The sequence below is a fragment of the Mesoplodon mirus genome (assembly GCF_964341445.2).
Source record: "Mesoplodon mirus genome assembly, chromosome: 10".
In the NCBI taxonomy this organism is placed as follows: domain Eukaryota; kingdom Metazoa; phylum Chordata; class Mammalia; order Artiodactyla; family Ziphiidae; genus Mesoplodon; species Mesoplodon mirus.
Window position 1 is genome coordinate 41,467,021 of NC_138986.1, and position 17,600 is coordinate 41,484,620.

The following is a 17,600-nucleotide window of genomic DNA, read 5'->3' on the forward strand; positions in this document are numbered from 1 at the left end:
GTGGGTCTGCTGCCTGACCCTTCAGCTGGATTGTGGGCTGCAGCGCACCCTCCATTACTTCTGATTACTCCCCTTTTATCCGTGATTGCCATGTCTTCTACTTGTTTTCCAGTTTCTTTGAGATATAACTGATGTATAACATTGTGTAAGTTTAAGATGTGCAGAGTGTTGATTTGATCACTTATGTATTGCAAAATGATTACCACAGTAGGGTTAGTTAACACCTCCATCACCTCACATAATTATCATTTCTTTTTTGTGGTAAGAATATTTAAGATCTACTCTCTTAGCAACTTTCAAGTATATAATATATTATTGTTAACTGTAATCACTGTGCCATACATTAGGTCTCTAGAACTTACTCATCTTCTATACCCTTTGATCAACATCTTCCCACTTTCCCCATTGTTCGCACCTGCCCCCCTCCTCTGGCAAGCATAATTCTACTCTGCTTCTATGAGTTCAGCTTTGTAAAATTCCACATATAAGTGATATCATACAGTGTTTGTCTTTCTCTGTCCATGAGTCTTTTTAAAAGACCATTCCAGTGCTTTCTGTTGGAGCTGGTTCTTTTTACAGAGCTAATTGGTCAGTTCTTAACTACTGTAGGTGATTCCCATCTGAATGATAACCTTCAAGATGTTGACTAGTCTCTCTCACACACACACACACACACACACGCAAATGTACATTTTATTTACATAGATCATATTAGGGTAAGCCTGCTTGGTCTAAAGCTGAATTTGAGATCTTCAAAAACACCTAAATGATACCTTTCTCTACAGTTTTGTACAACTGTTTTTCCATATATCTGATACCTTTGCCAATTTTACATGGTCAGACTAATGGCAAGGATTTGTCTGATTACCTTGTGAAGTACTACAACATTATTGTATTTGTCTTCATTTTCTTTTTGGAGAAGAAATGGAAGTTATTACCTGAGCCTTCCCTGTATATCATAAAATACTACTCTGTGAATGTTTTTCTGTTGTCACACTTCAAAAATACCTGTTATTAGGAATCATTGACCACAACTCTCTTGTTTACTTATGTATTCCAGGTACCTTGTGCAACTTAGCATGTAGTTCATAAGCACTCAATAAATATCTGTTGAATAAATGAATTGACATATTTAAAAGGTCAAAATTAACAGAACAGTTTCCTTTTTGAAAGCTTATAATTTAGAAAGTTTAAACTATGTTAAGGTGTGTGTGTGTGTGTGATTGCTTTAAAATGCATTCAGATAGTACAAGAGTGGCCACAATTGACAAGATAAATTATGTTTCATATTAGTTATTATTTATGCTCATATTTTAAAGAGGAAATGCCTCCCAAATTATTTCAATTGATATATTCAAAACTCTTCTAATAGGAAAAGTATTGAGTTATGTGACATTTTGTATTCTGATGATGATCATTTTTAATAAAAGGCATTGTTTCATTGAATTACTTACGGTACTGTAAGAATATAACACTTATCTATTAAAAACATAGTAGTGCTATCGTGAAATAGGATATGTGAATATATTTTAAAACCCCTTCATTTAAATGAAAAATATTTAAGATGCTTTCAGTCAAGTTAGTGTAATCCAGGGGTTCGCAAACTACAGATGTGCTCATTCATTTACATTTTGTCTGTGGCTGCTTTGACCCTACAACTATAGTTAGTGAGTGAGTGAATGAGCAAATGCCCTCTTAACAGAAATTCCACTTTCAAACATTCAACCTGAGGAAATAGTCATGAATACAGATAAGTATGTACAGAGATATTTATTCACTGCTGTTTGCAACATCAACACAGTGGAAACCTAAGTGTCAAATAATAGGGGACTGGTATCTAAGTTCTGACATATCCATACACTGATATACTATATAGCTGTTTTTAAAAAGATGTTACAGAAATCTATGCATTGATGTGAAACAGGAGTCAACAACCGATAGCACAAATTCAGTCTGAGACCTGTTTTTGTACTACCAGAGTTAAGAATGGTTTTACATTTTAAAAGATTATAAAAGAAAAAAATTTTAAAACCATGAAATATAGAGAATGTGCCTGGCAAAGCCTGAGATAATTACTATCTGACCCTCTTCAGAAAATGTTTGCTGACCTCTGATGTAGAATGATGTATTTAATGTAGATTAACTGGGGATGAATTTAAAACATTACAAAATAGTATGTATGGGAAGATGCCATTTTTCAAAAGAAATGCAATCAATATCATTTAGAAGGTAGATAATTAAGATGTTAACAATAATTGTGTTTGGGTGGATAGGATTGATGGGGCTCTATATTTTTTGTCTATTTGTCTAATTTTATGATTTTTCAATAATGAGCATATATTCATAGTATAATAAGAAAATTAAAAATTTTAATTTTGGCATGGGAAAAAGAATAGGGAAAAGAGAAATTCTCTGAGTTCTAGAACGCAAAGGTATGTTTCTCTATTCTGTAGATGAGGAAGCTGAGGCTAAGAGAGATTAATCAACTTACTTTGGGGCACACAAACATAAGACAGAAATAGCCCTGCTTCCAAATTTTATGTCCAGCAGCATCACTCTTTGATAACTTAAAATGTTCATCCATCAACTGACATATGAAATTATGAACTCTGTGCCCAGAGGCACTTTGGAGGTATCCATGTATGATAAATAAATAAAGGAGGGTGATGCAGAAATCAAAAAACACCAGTTAAATGGGAATAGATGCACAACCAGATAAGTTTACATTTGCTTAGATAGAATGAAGAAAGAGTGGCTAACATTTTGCATTTTTTTAAAAAAAGCAAACAAAACCTATGTAGACATAGGTATTTAGTTTACTTTGTAAACTTATAAACTATTACTCCTAAATAACATACTAATTAGTTGCTTTTTCATACCTATAGAGTTAGTAGTTCAAATGTAGTCATCTGACAAAAAAGAGGGCACATTTCCTGAAGCTCACACCCTGCACTGTAAAATAGACACAGAAGAGACATTTGACTTATCCTCAGGCCCTGGTACAGACAACTGTTTACAAAATTAGGCCGCAACTTGGAAGGAGAGCAAATACACTACAACGGTGAGAAGTCTTCATTGTAATTAACAGATAGCTAATAACAGAAGGAAACAGTAGGATTATAGAAAGCAGACGTAAAAGCTCAGCAGTTTTTGGACCATTTAGTCTGTGGACAAAAAGCCTAATATGCTTAAATTATTCCTGAGGGAACCAGTATCTAACAGCAAAGAACGATGATGATGATAATTATTATGGTCTTTTAAAAGCACGTGTGCATTTAATCACAATCATCTTGTGATTTGGAAGAATGATCCCTATTCACATATTTAGAAACTGAGGCAAAGAGGGTGTTAAGTGAGTTCTCAGGATTGTACAGCTCAGTCATCTGATGACCAGGAACTAGATCTTCTAGCCTCAACTCAGTGTTGGCATGTGATGCTGATGCTGAGTCGTCAAGACAGGATTCATGTAATTGCACTAAATCAAAAGAATAGATAAGCATGTTTATGAAACCTGTACAAATAAAAAGGTTAAACTATAAATATTTTGATGCTCTTTAGAAGTGAAATTTAGTATCTGGAAAAATTCACTAGCAGAGAATGCCTCATAACTCAAAACTGCCAGAAAATTACAATATATTTGCATAGATGAGGCTGTTTTCTTTCATTTTCTTCCTCTTATCTTTCTTTTGAACAAAGGTTTCTAAGCCTGGATTTTGTATATATCAAATGATTTGTGATGTTTACCTACAAATGTAATAATAAACAAAGCAGTCCCCATTTTAACACTATGACATCACATATTAACAACCTTTGTGTGGTAGTTTCCACAAATTCTGTTAGAAATAATAGCTAGATAGGGTACATGTTTTCATAATTCTCTGTCTCTTTAGCAGGCATTATGTTTTCTTAAAAAAAAAGAAGAAAGAAAGATGTTTTCTTTTTGGTGTAAGATGTAAGTTCAGGAACTATATGGCATACTTACCTAATGTTAAATATTATTAACAATAGACTGCATATTTTCAAAACATTATGTTGGCAAGTTTCCCATATTTTTAAACTTAAATTGAGGTGGAAAGATCAGCTCAAAAATCCATCTTTAAGCCCTGGGTGATGACTTGAACTGTTATGCTGTTATTTACTGTTCTTGGGCCAATGCTTTAGGAGTTAGAACATATAAGATAACACAGTGTGCAGTACACCTAATGATAATTCTAAGAGTGAGAGCTGTCTAGCCATTGGTTTTCCTCTCCTTTTCTGTGCATTTTTTTTTTTTTTTTTTTTTTTTCAGTATGCAGGCCTCTCACTGTTGTGGCCTCTCCCGTTGCGGAGCACAGGCTCCGGACGCACAGGCTCAACGGCCATGGCTCACAGGCCCAGCCGCTCCGCGGCATGTGGGATCTTCCCGGACCGGGGCACGAACCCGTGTCCCCTGCATCGGCAGGCGGACTGTCAACCACTGCGCCACCAGGGAAGCCCTTTCTGTGCATTTTTAGCTTCCATATCAAATGTATGTTAGAAGAAGGACATACAACTTTCTATTACCATACTATTTCCTTTTCTCCAGCCCCACCTCTGCCCCATTTATCTCTACAGCACATGTAGAGAAATTTTCTTCTTGAGGAAACATTATTTTAAAGGACCCTAATTATTTCTCAAGGTCTTTCCTTCAGACAGCCATTGTAATGTTTCTTGGTGTTGTCATTTATGTATCTTTGCCCTTACAACTCAGAAAATTTCCATAACCAATGAGAACCACTGCCTTTCTCCCTGTCCCATCTCTCAGAATCCTGATGATTGAGAAATCCTTCCACTTGTAAATGGGAGGCACCAAGATGGTAAGTGTTGGGGCTTTCTTGACCCAACTGATGTGCTCTTTTAACCAACCCTTTAACTTGATAGTTAAGGTCATTAGCTTGCCTTCTTTCCTCTGTTTCTTTCTTATCATTTTCTAGAACCTATTAATCTACCTCTCTCCCCTGCTCTCAGTCAGGCTCCTTCTTCTCCCCTTCTGCTTTATATCCTGTCCTCCACCACATTAACCCAGAGTGTGCACAAACATGTACATACTCACCCGCAAATAAACACACATCTGCACCCACAGAAGTTTTGCTCTCCCCTATCACCTAACTCAATCTCTCTTTTTGTTTTATTTCCCTAGTTATAGCCTATATCACTCTGTTTATTCTCTGCTTACATGTTGCTTCATATTGTTTTTTTCTGGTGTATATTTTATGTTTATGTAGTTTTATATGGCTGATTTGCCTTCCTGGTTGTAAGCTCCTTGAGATCAGGGATCTTGTTTTTTCTGGTGTATCTCCCTTACCACACTGGGAAACATGCAGTTAAGTGCTTCTTAAGTCTGAAAACCACTTCCTATGGAGCAGAAAGTGTCTTAGGAAGTGTCTTATCTAGTGCCCTCATTTTATAAGAGAGAAAATGAGAGAAGTGAAATGACTCATCTTTATTGTGGCAGAACAGGTGAGTAGTAGACCCTGAACTAGAACTCGGGCCCTGTTCTATGTGTGTGTTACCAAGCCACCTTGACTCTGGCTTACGCTCAGGGAAAGCACTGGACCACTTCCAGGAGTAGGTGGCATTGGTTTCTGCCCACATGGATGCTAGTGATGTCTACCTTGAACAATAGCCTGAAATTCTTCCCAGTATTTCTCCCCATTTTTCGTCTTGCCCTCTTAACTTAATCTTCCCCACTTGGGAGCTAGGGAAGGAAATTGAACCCTCAGGAAAAAAATAGTATCAGGCTGCAATTTTATTAATTCATTTATCAACCTTTATTCATTTTGACTAGGGGATAGTATAAAAGCAAAATTTAAAAAAGTTTCACTAGCTTAATTTTTTCATGAGAATAAATATCTTTAAAAAGCTAGCTAAGTCTAAAACCCCTGTTCACTAAGAGCATTCTACATCTAGATTTTTTTTTTTTTTTTGCGGTATGCGGACCTCTCACTGTTATGGCCTCTCCCGTTGCAGAGCACAGGCTCCGGACGCGCAGGCTCAGCGGCCATGGCTCACGGGCCCAGCCGCTCCGCGGCATGTGGGATCTTCCCGGACCAGGGCTTGAGCCCATGTCCCCTGCATTGGCAGGTGGATTCTTAACGACTGCGCCACCAGGGAAGCCCCCTACATCTAGATTTTTTGAGTTATATTTTTCAGAAGTTTTTTCTTTCACATACACTTTGTGCTTTCATACATTAGAAACTCAAGTCTAAGGTACAGTTATGTTGATTCTTCTTGGTTATAACCTATGATTACTGGCAGGTTAGCATGCATATCCTTGTTATTTTGAATAAACAAGTTGGGGAGATTTTAATGCTTTAATTTTTCAGAAAAGTGAAGAATACTCTCTTCATCTAATGGCCTAGAGGCTAAAAATTGAATTGTACTGAATCACAGGGAAGAAAAACAAAACAGTTGACAAAAGTTCTCATCTAATTAAATTTATAAATTTAAAAAATGAAGTTCATAATGCAGTTTGACAAATACAACAAATCATTTAATTTAGAAAAACTTCAGTTTAGGGTTTTGATTAATTAAAGAGAGTGCACAAGTTAGAAAGAGGCAGTGAAAGATGTGTACACACTTACATATAAGGGACTCACAGGGGAGATCCCTCCAGATCAAAAGAATTACATGTATCTGAGATGGTATGAATATGGCATTCACTTGGCTTTAGCTGTCATCAAACCATCCCGCATCAGAGCATTTAATTAGGGGAATAGGGCCTCTCTGAACCTCAGTTTCCTCATCTGTAAACCAAGATTATTTAACTAGATGACCTTTGATGTCCCTTCCAGCTCTAAATGTCTCCTGGATTAACTATTTTTATATCTTTATTCAAATATATAGAACTTCTAAGGTTCCACTCTAAATTGAAAAGCCAGAGTAGCTCAGTAAGTACTTATTGGTTGAATGATTAAATTTGACACATATTATGTGCGTTAATCAACTCAGCTAATGATATGTGGGTTATTTCAGTTATTTTCAGCCAAAGATATTTATCAGATCAACGGCATTTTGTGCTGAAAGCTTTATGTAGCAGAAATGAGTAATAGGTAAACTCTGCTTGTACTAATGGGGAATTAGTGTTTGATCTTTTAACAGTGAAGTTTTCAGCATGAGCATTTGAAGAAAGGCTTTGATATTAATTGGACATTTCAAACCAAACCATGTCTGAACTGAAACTAGTTCTTTCCAGAACCATCTGTTCTTATTCATTCCTTCTTTCCTTACTCTTTGCTCTGGTGTGTAAATATTATTGTACAGTTCTTCAGGGATCTGCAAACTAGAAAGGCAAAGAAAGCCATACATCTTGTTTACAGCCTTGTCTAATCCTATCTGTAAGGGTAAAGTAAAAAGATAAAAGATTTATTTGGTAGGTTCTAAAATCTGAAGTTTTTTTAAACTTTTGATCAAAAACAGCAGTAAGACTGTGATGATGTTATTTAAGTATAATGAAAAGATACAGTTTAGGTATAGTCGTTTTGAAACTCTTAACTTTAGACCATAAAAGTTTTTATTTAAACCTATTTATTCGTTACATGCTTGAAAGATTATTTTAGAAGCTATTTCATAACATTTTACCACCCTTCTTTCAGCAAATTTTATTAGTTTTGATTTTTTTCTGTGAATGTAATCAGAATCTCCATAATGCAGAATCTTTTTGAAGATTCCTTTTGGGTCATTAGATATCTGCCCATTTCAAACTGATTGGTGCAAGTTGCCCCAAAACCCTATTTAGTTTTAATGGTCATTTTTTAAAAAAAAAAAAGAGTATGTCTTCTATAATCAGCACAGATTACATTTCATTACCTGTCATGTTTCATCTTGCCCTCTTAACTTTACAAAACCCACCTGCCAAATATAGGTACCAACAAACCCTGAAAACCAAGATTGACTAAGAATTGGGTGGCAAATTAACACTTTCTATCTAAAAAATTATGATAGTTTTGTTTTTTTGCCAGTCTCATTTCAGTACTAGCTTTGTGACTTCTGATACTAGTTTTTTCAGGAATAAATCAAAACCAGAAATTATCAGACCTGCTCTCCCATTTCACTGGGGAAGCCGAGAACCAGAAAAGTTAAGTGATGGGCCCAGGCCTCCCACTGAACTGTAGTAGAGCCAGTCCTAGGATCCAAGTGCTGACCTGGGTCCAGTGCTCCCTCCAGCATGCCTGCCCCATTTGAAGGGGCAGTGAAGTACCATTTAGTGTGCTTTTTGTGGTCATTTACTTTTGAGCACATTATCTAAGATGTGCTAGTTAAAACTTAACTGTTCTTTAGAATGATTTGTGACATTTCTCCTTCATTCTTTTAACAATATTAACTTTGTTAGCTAGTTTGGAATTTTATTACTCACCATTTTGGGTAGAAAGATGTTCTCTTTGAGAATCTGGATTCCTCCTCCAAGTAACTAACCTCTTCGTGTCTCAAGAGGAGGTAACAAATCAAATATTAAGAACTGAAATTGATTTAGGCCAACATATGATTTCATTTAAAGCATCAAAAGGTTAGTTAATGTTTTCATCCAAAAACTGTTTTGTAATTGTGCCCAAGGTTGAGACTGCAGAATACTTGATATATTTATTTGCAGACAATAGAAACTCGTGGAATAGAATAGAACACTTTGCAAATACTAGAATATTAGTGATTTCTCATTACAGTGCTCCAGATATATTTATTAATATTTGATTGATTCATTCATTTATTAAATGAACATTTATTGAGTACCAGCTACTTTGCTGGATGCTAGAACAAGACAAAGTCCTGCCCTCATCAAGCTTACATCTAGTGGGGTTGTCAAACAATTAACAAGCAAGCAAATAAGTTAATTAGCATGTGATAAATAGTGGGATGGAAATAAGCAAGGTGATATATGATAAACAATAAATGAGAATGGCCAACTTTATGTGGGGTTGTTAAGAAAGACCTCTCTTAAAAGGGGACTTTTAAGCGGATTCCTGAAGTTAAGAATGAACCAGGCATGCAAAGAGCTAGGGAAAGGGCATTGCAGCCAGAGGAAACAGCAAAGGCAAAAACCTCAGGATGGAAAGGGTCGCTGTTTCCTTCCTGTCTGTTAACTGAGATTATAAAAACTTCCCACCTACCACTCATAGGAATAATGTGGTGATATCAATAAATTTAATACAAAATGACCAAATTTGGGTTGAATATGTATAATACACAATGAAGGAGAAATGGAGATTTTTTTTCTCTACTTTTAAAGAAAAGAAAATTATTTGAGGATACAAGAGAATAACACGAGAAAACATTGAGAGATCTGGATCTTGCCTTCTGTAATGAAATGCTGCATTTTGTGATGCCAGTTGTCAGTGTAGAAGTTCACAGAAGATAAAGATCTTGGCCTGGGGTTGGGACTTGACCTGGGCCTTGGAGAATGAGTGAATTTGGATTGGCCAGCAGGAGGCAGAACAGCGTGTTTCAGGATGAGAGAACTACGTAAATAAGTATACCAAGATGGCATGATACATGCACCCAAAAGATAATTATGCAAGAAGATGGAGGTGTTAACTGACCTTGTTGTGGTAATCATTTCACAATATCTACATGTATCAAATCATCATGTGTTACACCTTAAACTTACACAATGTTGTATGTCAATTATATCTCAATAGGTCTGAGGGGAAAAACACTTTTTAACAAAGATACTAGGTAGACTGAACTTGAATGAGTACTTGAAACCCTGAAGACTCAAGCTTCAGCCAGGCTGGTCTTTGAAAAAATAGAAAATAATAGATGGTCTGATTCATAGAGGTTATTGAAAAGTCAGTAGATCGTTTTTGACTTGACATTTCATACAACAGAGGGAATTATTATGGTTTCTTGAATAAGAAAGTTGTATGGTAAAAAGAGAAATCAGATAACATAGATACAGATTGATGGAGACAGGAGGGAAAATCCTGGAGAATGGGAAGCCAGGTAAGAGGACCTTCTTTGCTCTCATGCCCTTCATAGTACCTGGTGATGAAAATATGAATGGACTATGTTCGTATCACAGAAAGGGAATGGGCTGTATATGCGATGTTGCCAAGAACTTTAATGTTGATGCTTAATAACTGAAGAAAGAAATCAGAAGTCAAAATGCGTGCTCTCTTGAGCCCCAGGGACTGGCTGACCAGTAGTGTCAGTGATGGAACTAGGGACATTTGCCTTGGACATTAAATGATTGATTTCACCTTGGATATCTTAAGTTCCAAAAGACAACAGTGTGCCCAGATTGTGATGTGAGCACAGAAGTAGAAGTGCAGAGCTAGAGTCAAGATGGAAAGTTGAATTTGGGAATGCAGTGATGAGAACTAAAGGCTTAGCTCTTGAGAATGAATGCTTTTGATGAAGAGTGTGTGTTTGGGGGTGGGGGAGGCATGCATGTGCGTGTGTGCGTGCGCACACACACACACATGCACGCACACACAGAGACACATATACTGGGTTGGCCAAAAAGGTCGTTTGGATTTTTCCATAAGATGTTATGGAAAAATCCGAACGACCTTTTTGGCCAACCCAGTATATTTGTCTATAAAAATATATATTCACGCACACAGAGAACCGAAGTAGAACGTACCAAAACAGCAGTTGGATTAAAGACAAGAAAGAATTTCAGGCAGTAAATAGGGAAAGTTCTTGGGGAAATACCCTTATCATTTTACTGTAAAAACTACCACTAACCTTTTAGAGTGATGACTATGTGTCCTAAGGTCTTTAAATATAATAGTTCATTCAGTTTCTTTCCACAGCCTTTAAAATAGCAAATGCTATTGTTATCCCCATTTTATAGTTGAGGAAATTTAGGCACAGGTAGATGAAGCAGTTTGCCCAAGATTATACCCAATTTGAAGAAGTAGAGCTGAGATTCCAACATAGGCAATGTGTTTTCAAAGCCTGAGCCCTTAACTCCCATGCCATATGGCTCTAATATTCATGATGGTGTTTTAATTACAAGTCTGACTTCTGTCCTATGTAAGTTTCTTGAGAAGGAGTTAATTAATTAACAGTTTTAAAAGTTGGGTGGAAACTAGAAAGTCAGCAGATGGCTGGGCAGTGATTGGATAATCCCTTATGGCAGAAGAGACCTTGGAATTCTCTCGGGCATGACAGACAGGAAAGGAAGAATATACCTTTTGGCTTATTTTCTTTCTCCTCTTCTTCCATTCACCGTTTGCTGTTGAAACAGGAAATTGTCCACTTCAGAAAGAGTTATAATAATAATTTGTGGGGGAAAAATGGTATCTTTATTTTTTAGTGCCTTATATACTACAAATGTCTGTGTCCTCATTTGTATTCCAGGAATGCTAGTTTATCTAAATTGACTGCCAGCCAAATGCTTACATTAAAACTCATTATTTCCTCAACTTGCATTACAAAGTAAGAGTTAGATTCCAAAAGAGTAGGGTTTCAGAAACAGCGTCAATATCGATATTACTGAATTCTCCTCAGCCCGGAAACCCAGTGCCTGGATTTCTCTGCGGGGAGGCTCGGGTCTTAAGGCAGGAGTTAAGGACTGAAACCCCTTCCTCTGGACACACAAGACTTCTTTGACAGTGGCTTTAATGAACGCTTTCCCTTGCTGGGAGAGGACTTTGCTTTCATCCTCCATGCTTTTCAGGGTTTCCCCAACCTTTCTCACGTCTCCCTTGTTTGAGGAAGAAGCAGAGGACATAGTAAGTTCCCAGCCCACCACGCTCAGTCGTACAGTGTGGCAAGCAGAAGGGACAAGGCACCTGCTTGCTGCCACAGCTCTAACGGGGAAAGCTGTAGCAGTCCTTCCTTCAATGAGTAAATTAACTTAGTGCTTTTCTTTGGACCTAAAACTGTGAAGGGATGTCATCTAATTAATCTTCCTAAAGCACAGGTCTGCTCAAGTGAACTGGCTGCTCAAAAACTTTCAATATTTTTCCATTTTAACGGGATAAAATTCTTAGCCTTACATTTATGAGCCTTCGTGATTTGGGCCTATGCTATGTATACCTGACCTTATTTACCAGTATTCCCCCTTTTTGTGGACAGGGAAGCTGACTTATTCCATTTTCTTCTGCAGGCCCCTGCTTGCCTGTGTCTGTGCTTACCTTCAGGGATGCCCCTCCACTCCCCCCGCCTCAGCCTGTCTGTAGTGTCATTAACCCCCATTACACACTGCATACAATCCTCATCTAAATGCCATCTCCACCATACAGCCTTACTGAACTCATCTGAACTCCTAGGTGATTTTACGTTATGCAGTCATTTTATCTGTGTTCCAGAGATTTCTGTGCATATATTGCCTTCTTTACTAAATTATTGGCAGAAATTTGTGTCAAATTTAACTTTGTATCTTCCATATCACCTACACTTAACATAAGAGGAAGTTAAAACTGCACAGGGCTGAGAGGATGTATACATTACTTGTAATAATAAGTCTTTTTACAACTTATCCTTTCTCTGTGCCCTAGTAAATAAGTGAAGCCAGAACAGGACCAGAGCTCCTGATTTTCAAACCAAGACTTGCTCACCAGCAACAATGGTTCTCCCCCCTGGCTTGCACATTGGAATCACTTGACACCACCTGTGGCGCTTTAAAAAATTCTCACCTGGGAGCCCCAAACCATAGAAATTAGAATCATAGGAGTGCTACCCAGACATCAGTATTATTCAAATCTCCCTACATGATTCTTTGTGCAACCAAGATTGGTAATAAATACTGCACAGCACAATGGCCCCTGGACCATTCTTACTTTCCTAGGTAATTCTATTAATTTGAGAAACTTTTATTTTTTCATATCAAAAAAAATTTAAGTAGAAGCATGTTCAATGTGAGATAGTAGAATAGCACATTTTGTTTTTCTTTCAACAGTAGCTCACTTAATTGTTTAACGTTTCAGATATTTCGAAAGAAAGCAGTGGAACTTGGGGTAAAATTGCTACCTGCATTTCATACTCCCTCTGGAATACCTTGGGCATTGCTGAATATAAAAAGGTAAAACTCTTCATTTTCGACAACATGTTTTAAGTTGACATATTCAAGATTGTGGTCTAACAAATAGACACCGCATGGATAATTACTTGAATGATGTTGGTGACTAACACCATTGGGAGTCTTGGTGTCTGTCTTTGTGTTGGGAGTTATTAGTGTTTTTCAGTGTTCCATGGCTTTAGATGGGTTCCCATCATGGGATCGAATGACCCCAAGAGAGTCATGCACACAAGACATGATTCAAGGTTTTCACTGTTTCATGGTGATGTTGCATACTGTCTCCATAAATTCCAAGAGCATCCCATTATCTTTAAAATTGTCATCAAAGCATTTCACTTTCAAAGAAGTCAGTTCCTAAGATCACTTCCCTTCAGTTAAGCTGCTGGTCAGAGATATTGCAGAGATACAACATTTAGACTAATCAGGTCTCCCACACAACACGTTGGTGTAACTGAGACTGGAGCACCTGACGCTGCTCACCCACAGTTGTAAGGAGGGAAGGGGACTGCTCCATGGGCCCAGGTCAACCCATCCTTCTCATCTCATTTGGGTGGAGAACCCTGGCATGCCAAGTCCATGGCAATGTGGCCCCAAGAAACGCCTGGGCCAAATAGACTTTCTGGTATTCTCCCAGGAAGTAGTTTGAATTTTCATGATAGCTTGAGCATTTTGTTAATAAACAATTTTATCTTAAGCTTCCTTCTTAACTCCTTCTCCATAACTAATTAATTGCATGTATGTCTCTTTGTGATGATGGTGAGGATGACAATGATGACAGCTCTTTTGTCATCATAAAATATGAAGGTTTATTCTAGGTACTTTACCCATATTACCACATTTAATCCTCACAACAACTCAGTAAGGTCAGTACTGCTGTTATCTCTGGTTTACTAATCAGGAACTTGAGTCACAGAGAGACTAAGTCATTTGCCTAAAATCATACCATATGTAAACGGTAGAGCTAGAATATGTACTTAGATGTTTATACACACATTGATTCATAGGCACAAGTTAAATGGCTTTCTCGTTTTAGAAACGGCAAGAGGATGCACAGGGTGACTTGGCAAGATTAATGCACATTTCTTCCTAATTATTTATTTTAGTGACATTCCTTCCTAAAATTAATCATGAAAAACCATGAAATTAATTGGCTAATAAATCAGTTAAATTCGTGCTTTGTTTTCATTTGTATGTTATATATCTATACCTTGAAATCACGCTGTACCTGTCTATAATTTTATATATGTGTGTGTGTGTGTGTGTGTGTGTGTGTTTGGGGCAGAGGCATGGGTGTTGAAGTAGTGAGCGAGGGAGAGTTCAAACCCCTGGGCCATGTTAAACTGAGGTAGTTCTCTATTGCATAATGTGATATCTCAGGATCCATTCTTCCCTTTGGACTCCTGCGTCTTTCTCTGTCAGCTTGGAGATCAATGGCATGTGCTCTGCTGTCTTAAGGTGAAAGTGGGCATATATGCTTGGCTTGGAGGCAGCATGGTGTTGGGAGATCCATGAGGGTTTTTTTTGGCTTATGTAGATCACCTATATTGCCTTCCATATCTTCAGACTTTGTATTTATAGGTAGTATTCTGACCTAGAAACTTCTCTGTTACTTGAGATAAGATTCAGTTACGAAAATACTGCACATTTAACGCATATTTTTCCTACTTACCCTCTGAGAAGAATGATATGGGCATAATAGTACACTGAGTTAATTGGTTATCAAGAGACCGGGTTCTAGGTATCTTATAGCTATTCTAGGTTTGTCTTTAGAGCAATCATTTTAACTCTCCAGGCTTATTGGTAAACTGGAAGTTAGGCTACTTAACTAGTTTTTTTTGTACCTTTTCATGTTTATAGCCCACTCTGAAATTCTGATGAAACACGGCCCTCTCCTCATAAAATGCATATTCCTGAGGACACATACTTTTACTCAGTTTCCAAAAGCTAACAGTACCATTGGAGTCCACCTAGGACCTAAGGGCCCCCCAGGTTTAAAATACTGGAGTGAATGATCACTCCAGCCTTCTACTCTAAGATGCTGTGGAGCTAGTTCTTATTGCTTCCTGGAAGGTAATGGAATTAGATAAAGGCCTCTGAAAACTAATAGAGGTGTGGGCCTACATCTTTGCAAAAGTTCAGTTAGTTATTGTAAGGTGCTGATATCATTTAATTAATTCTAGCCTCTCTTGAACTCATCATAAGAAATTAGATTGTTTTAAAGCATATTTAACATAGTGTTTATTTTTTACAGCCAAGAGGATTTTTTCCTTAGTTATACCTATCCTTTGTGTACAGTGGAGATGTTTTTCAGTACATAAAGGAGTACTTCTAAAAACTATTCAGTATGGAATCTGCTGTTATCTTTTTTATCTGTATCTCCTGAAAGTTCATTAACTAGGGCTTTAACTTTTTTCTTAAGACCTTATTTTAGATTTACAGTATTTTACATTATTTATTTTACATTAGAACTTTTAATTTCAAATATTACAGGAAAATTATTTTGGGTCAAAAATAATGTGCTATTTCATTTATGTATTCTCTGATGTTTTCATGTTAAACTAGAGGAAATTAGGTGACCATTTTACAACTGACAGGAACACTTCTAACTTCTTCCTAGCAACCGGTATGAATTTTTTATTATATATTTTATCTACTCTCAATTCCATTTACTAAATAGCAGTGGCTTACCCAGATTTGTACAATAAACCTTGGCAAAATTAATAGTAATATCAACACACTAAAATTCATCCTATCCCTTTGCCCAATCACGTACTCTCATGGAATCCTTTCTTCTTCCAGCTGTGAAACTGATTTATCATCTTGAAGAATTTTCTCTAGGGGACAAAAGCAGTGTTTCATATTTAACTGAAATAATTAGATTTCAGGATGTGCTGTTGATGTCAACCTGTACATATATTCTGTTTTCTCTGAATCTCTGTATTTTCACAGTATGGGCCAGGGGACAAGGGACAGCTGGCATGGAGCTTATTTTCGAGTTTTCTGAAGCCTGTCACCAGTAGAAGTTTCAAAGGAGATGGGGAAAAATATGTCTGGCAAAATTATATTTTAATTAACTTCTCAGAATAAGGGAGTATCTATAGAAGGATGCCCAAGAGAAAAAAGTGCTCAAGGATGCTTTTTAGAATAGCTCCGTATTCACTGTTGACTGGCTTTGAAACTCTTGGCAATAATTATGATGGGGGAGGCAGATATGCTGTCTGTAATATCATAATTCTGCTCTTCCGCCTCAATTTTGAAAACCATAAAGGAGGTGACTGTTTGCCAACACCTATATGTTAACAAAAATGTGAACTTACTGGTATTATCGGTTCACATTCCTCTAGTATCCAGGTTTTTGCCTAAAGATAATTGGTTTCTTTACCTTTTCTTTGTTTTAAAAAAAAAAAAAAAAGCATTTATTTTAGTCCCTGCTGTGATGAAGTTTCTATGCTAGGTCCAGGTAAGGTTTTCTGCTTCTTTTCACTTTATTTAAAAAGATAACAGACGTTGTCTTTCTCTCAGGGTATTCATATTTACAGCCTGGTTAGTAAAGCAGAATATATATTTTGTATGTTATACACTCACTCATGTAATTGACAAATGTAAGGTAGTCTGTGCCAAGGAGAGATAATAAGTACTCAGGAGGTTGATTTAAAGCAAGCAGTATTTTGAATTGGGAGGTTTATGTATTTGGAGCCAAAACACCAATAAGCCAAATTAGATTTCAGTATTTGTGCAAACTGAGAATAGCAGAGAACCTAAATAATTTACTCATATCCTGCATTAGAAAGTCTGTCCCAAAATCTGTTCAGAAAAAAAATGTTATAACTATCTCTTCTGCTCCATCTATAACAAATTCTCAATTCAAGAGATGCTATATTAAGTTGTAAGTTAGTTGAAATTATGAGTTGATAACAAGTGGTAATTTGACTGAACAAACACCTGGGTGTTATACACAGTACCTGATTAGAGCAACATGCTTGCTTCACTGATACGACAGTAGAATGAAGATGTGTAATTTATGTAATACCTCTGCTAAAAGGAAAACATTGCCTAGATTCAACAGATTACATTTTGGTAGAACTCAGTTTCTCTAATGTGAAAATGTTAAAATTTGATGTCTGATCTTGTTACTACTATTAGCAAGAGACCCTATGCATATTTTTTTCTCCAACCTAAAGAAGAAAAATCACTTCTGTGGTTTGTAAAATCAAACATTTCACCACTTCCATATTTCTAGGTATAATTTAAGCCTAAGTAAAATATATATACTAATTTGGGGTTTTCTAAAGTATGTTCTTAATTTAAAATAATATAGTTAATATTCCCATTACTCATTTATATCACAGGGCATATAGTCTAGGCATTCCTAGTAATTATTCTGTCTTTACTATGAGTTAGTTTTAGCTTATACTGCTTTATCACTTGTTTCTCTTCGTGTATTTCTCTGAACTGACACCTGCCTGGTGGTTATATTAGGTTAGTGGATCTGTCTACAGCACGTGATTTTATCGCGCACATCAGGGAACGTGCTGGGAAGTGACTGATCTCTATTCTAGCTCTCATTAGTAAGCAAGGAGATGAATGAACCACAACTCCCTTACCTGTTTTTATTTCC

The 17,600-nt window shown here is 36.8% G+C and overlaps 1 protein-coding gene across 3 annotated transcripts in view; it reads left to right on the top strand.

Moving 5' to 3' along the window:
• MAN1A1 (mannosidase alpha class 1A member 1) overlaps positions 1-17,600 on the top strand; it is a 181,948-nt gene that overhangs the window by 80,470 nt on the left and 83,878 nt on the right. For all 3 annotated transcript variants that reach the window (XM_082633926.1, XM_082633925.1, XM_082633924.1), the window contains one exon: positions 12,891-12,985. In XM_082633926.1, coding sequence (XP_082490052.1) covers positions 12,891-12,985 — 95 coding nt within the window. The remainder of the gene's footprint in view (positions 1-12,890; positions 12,986-17,600) is intronic.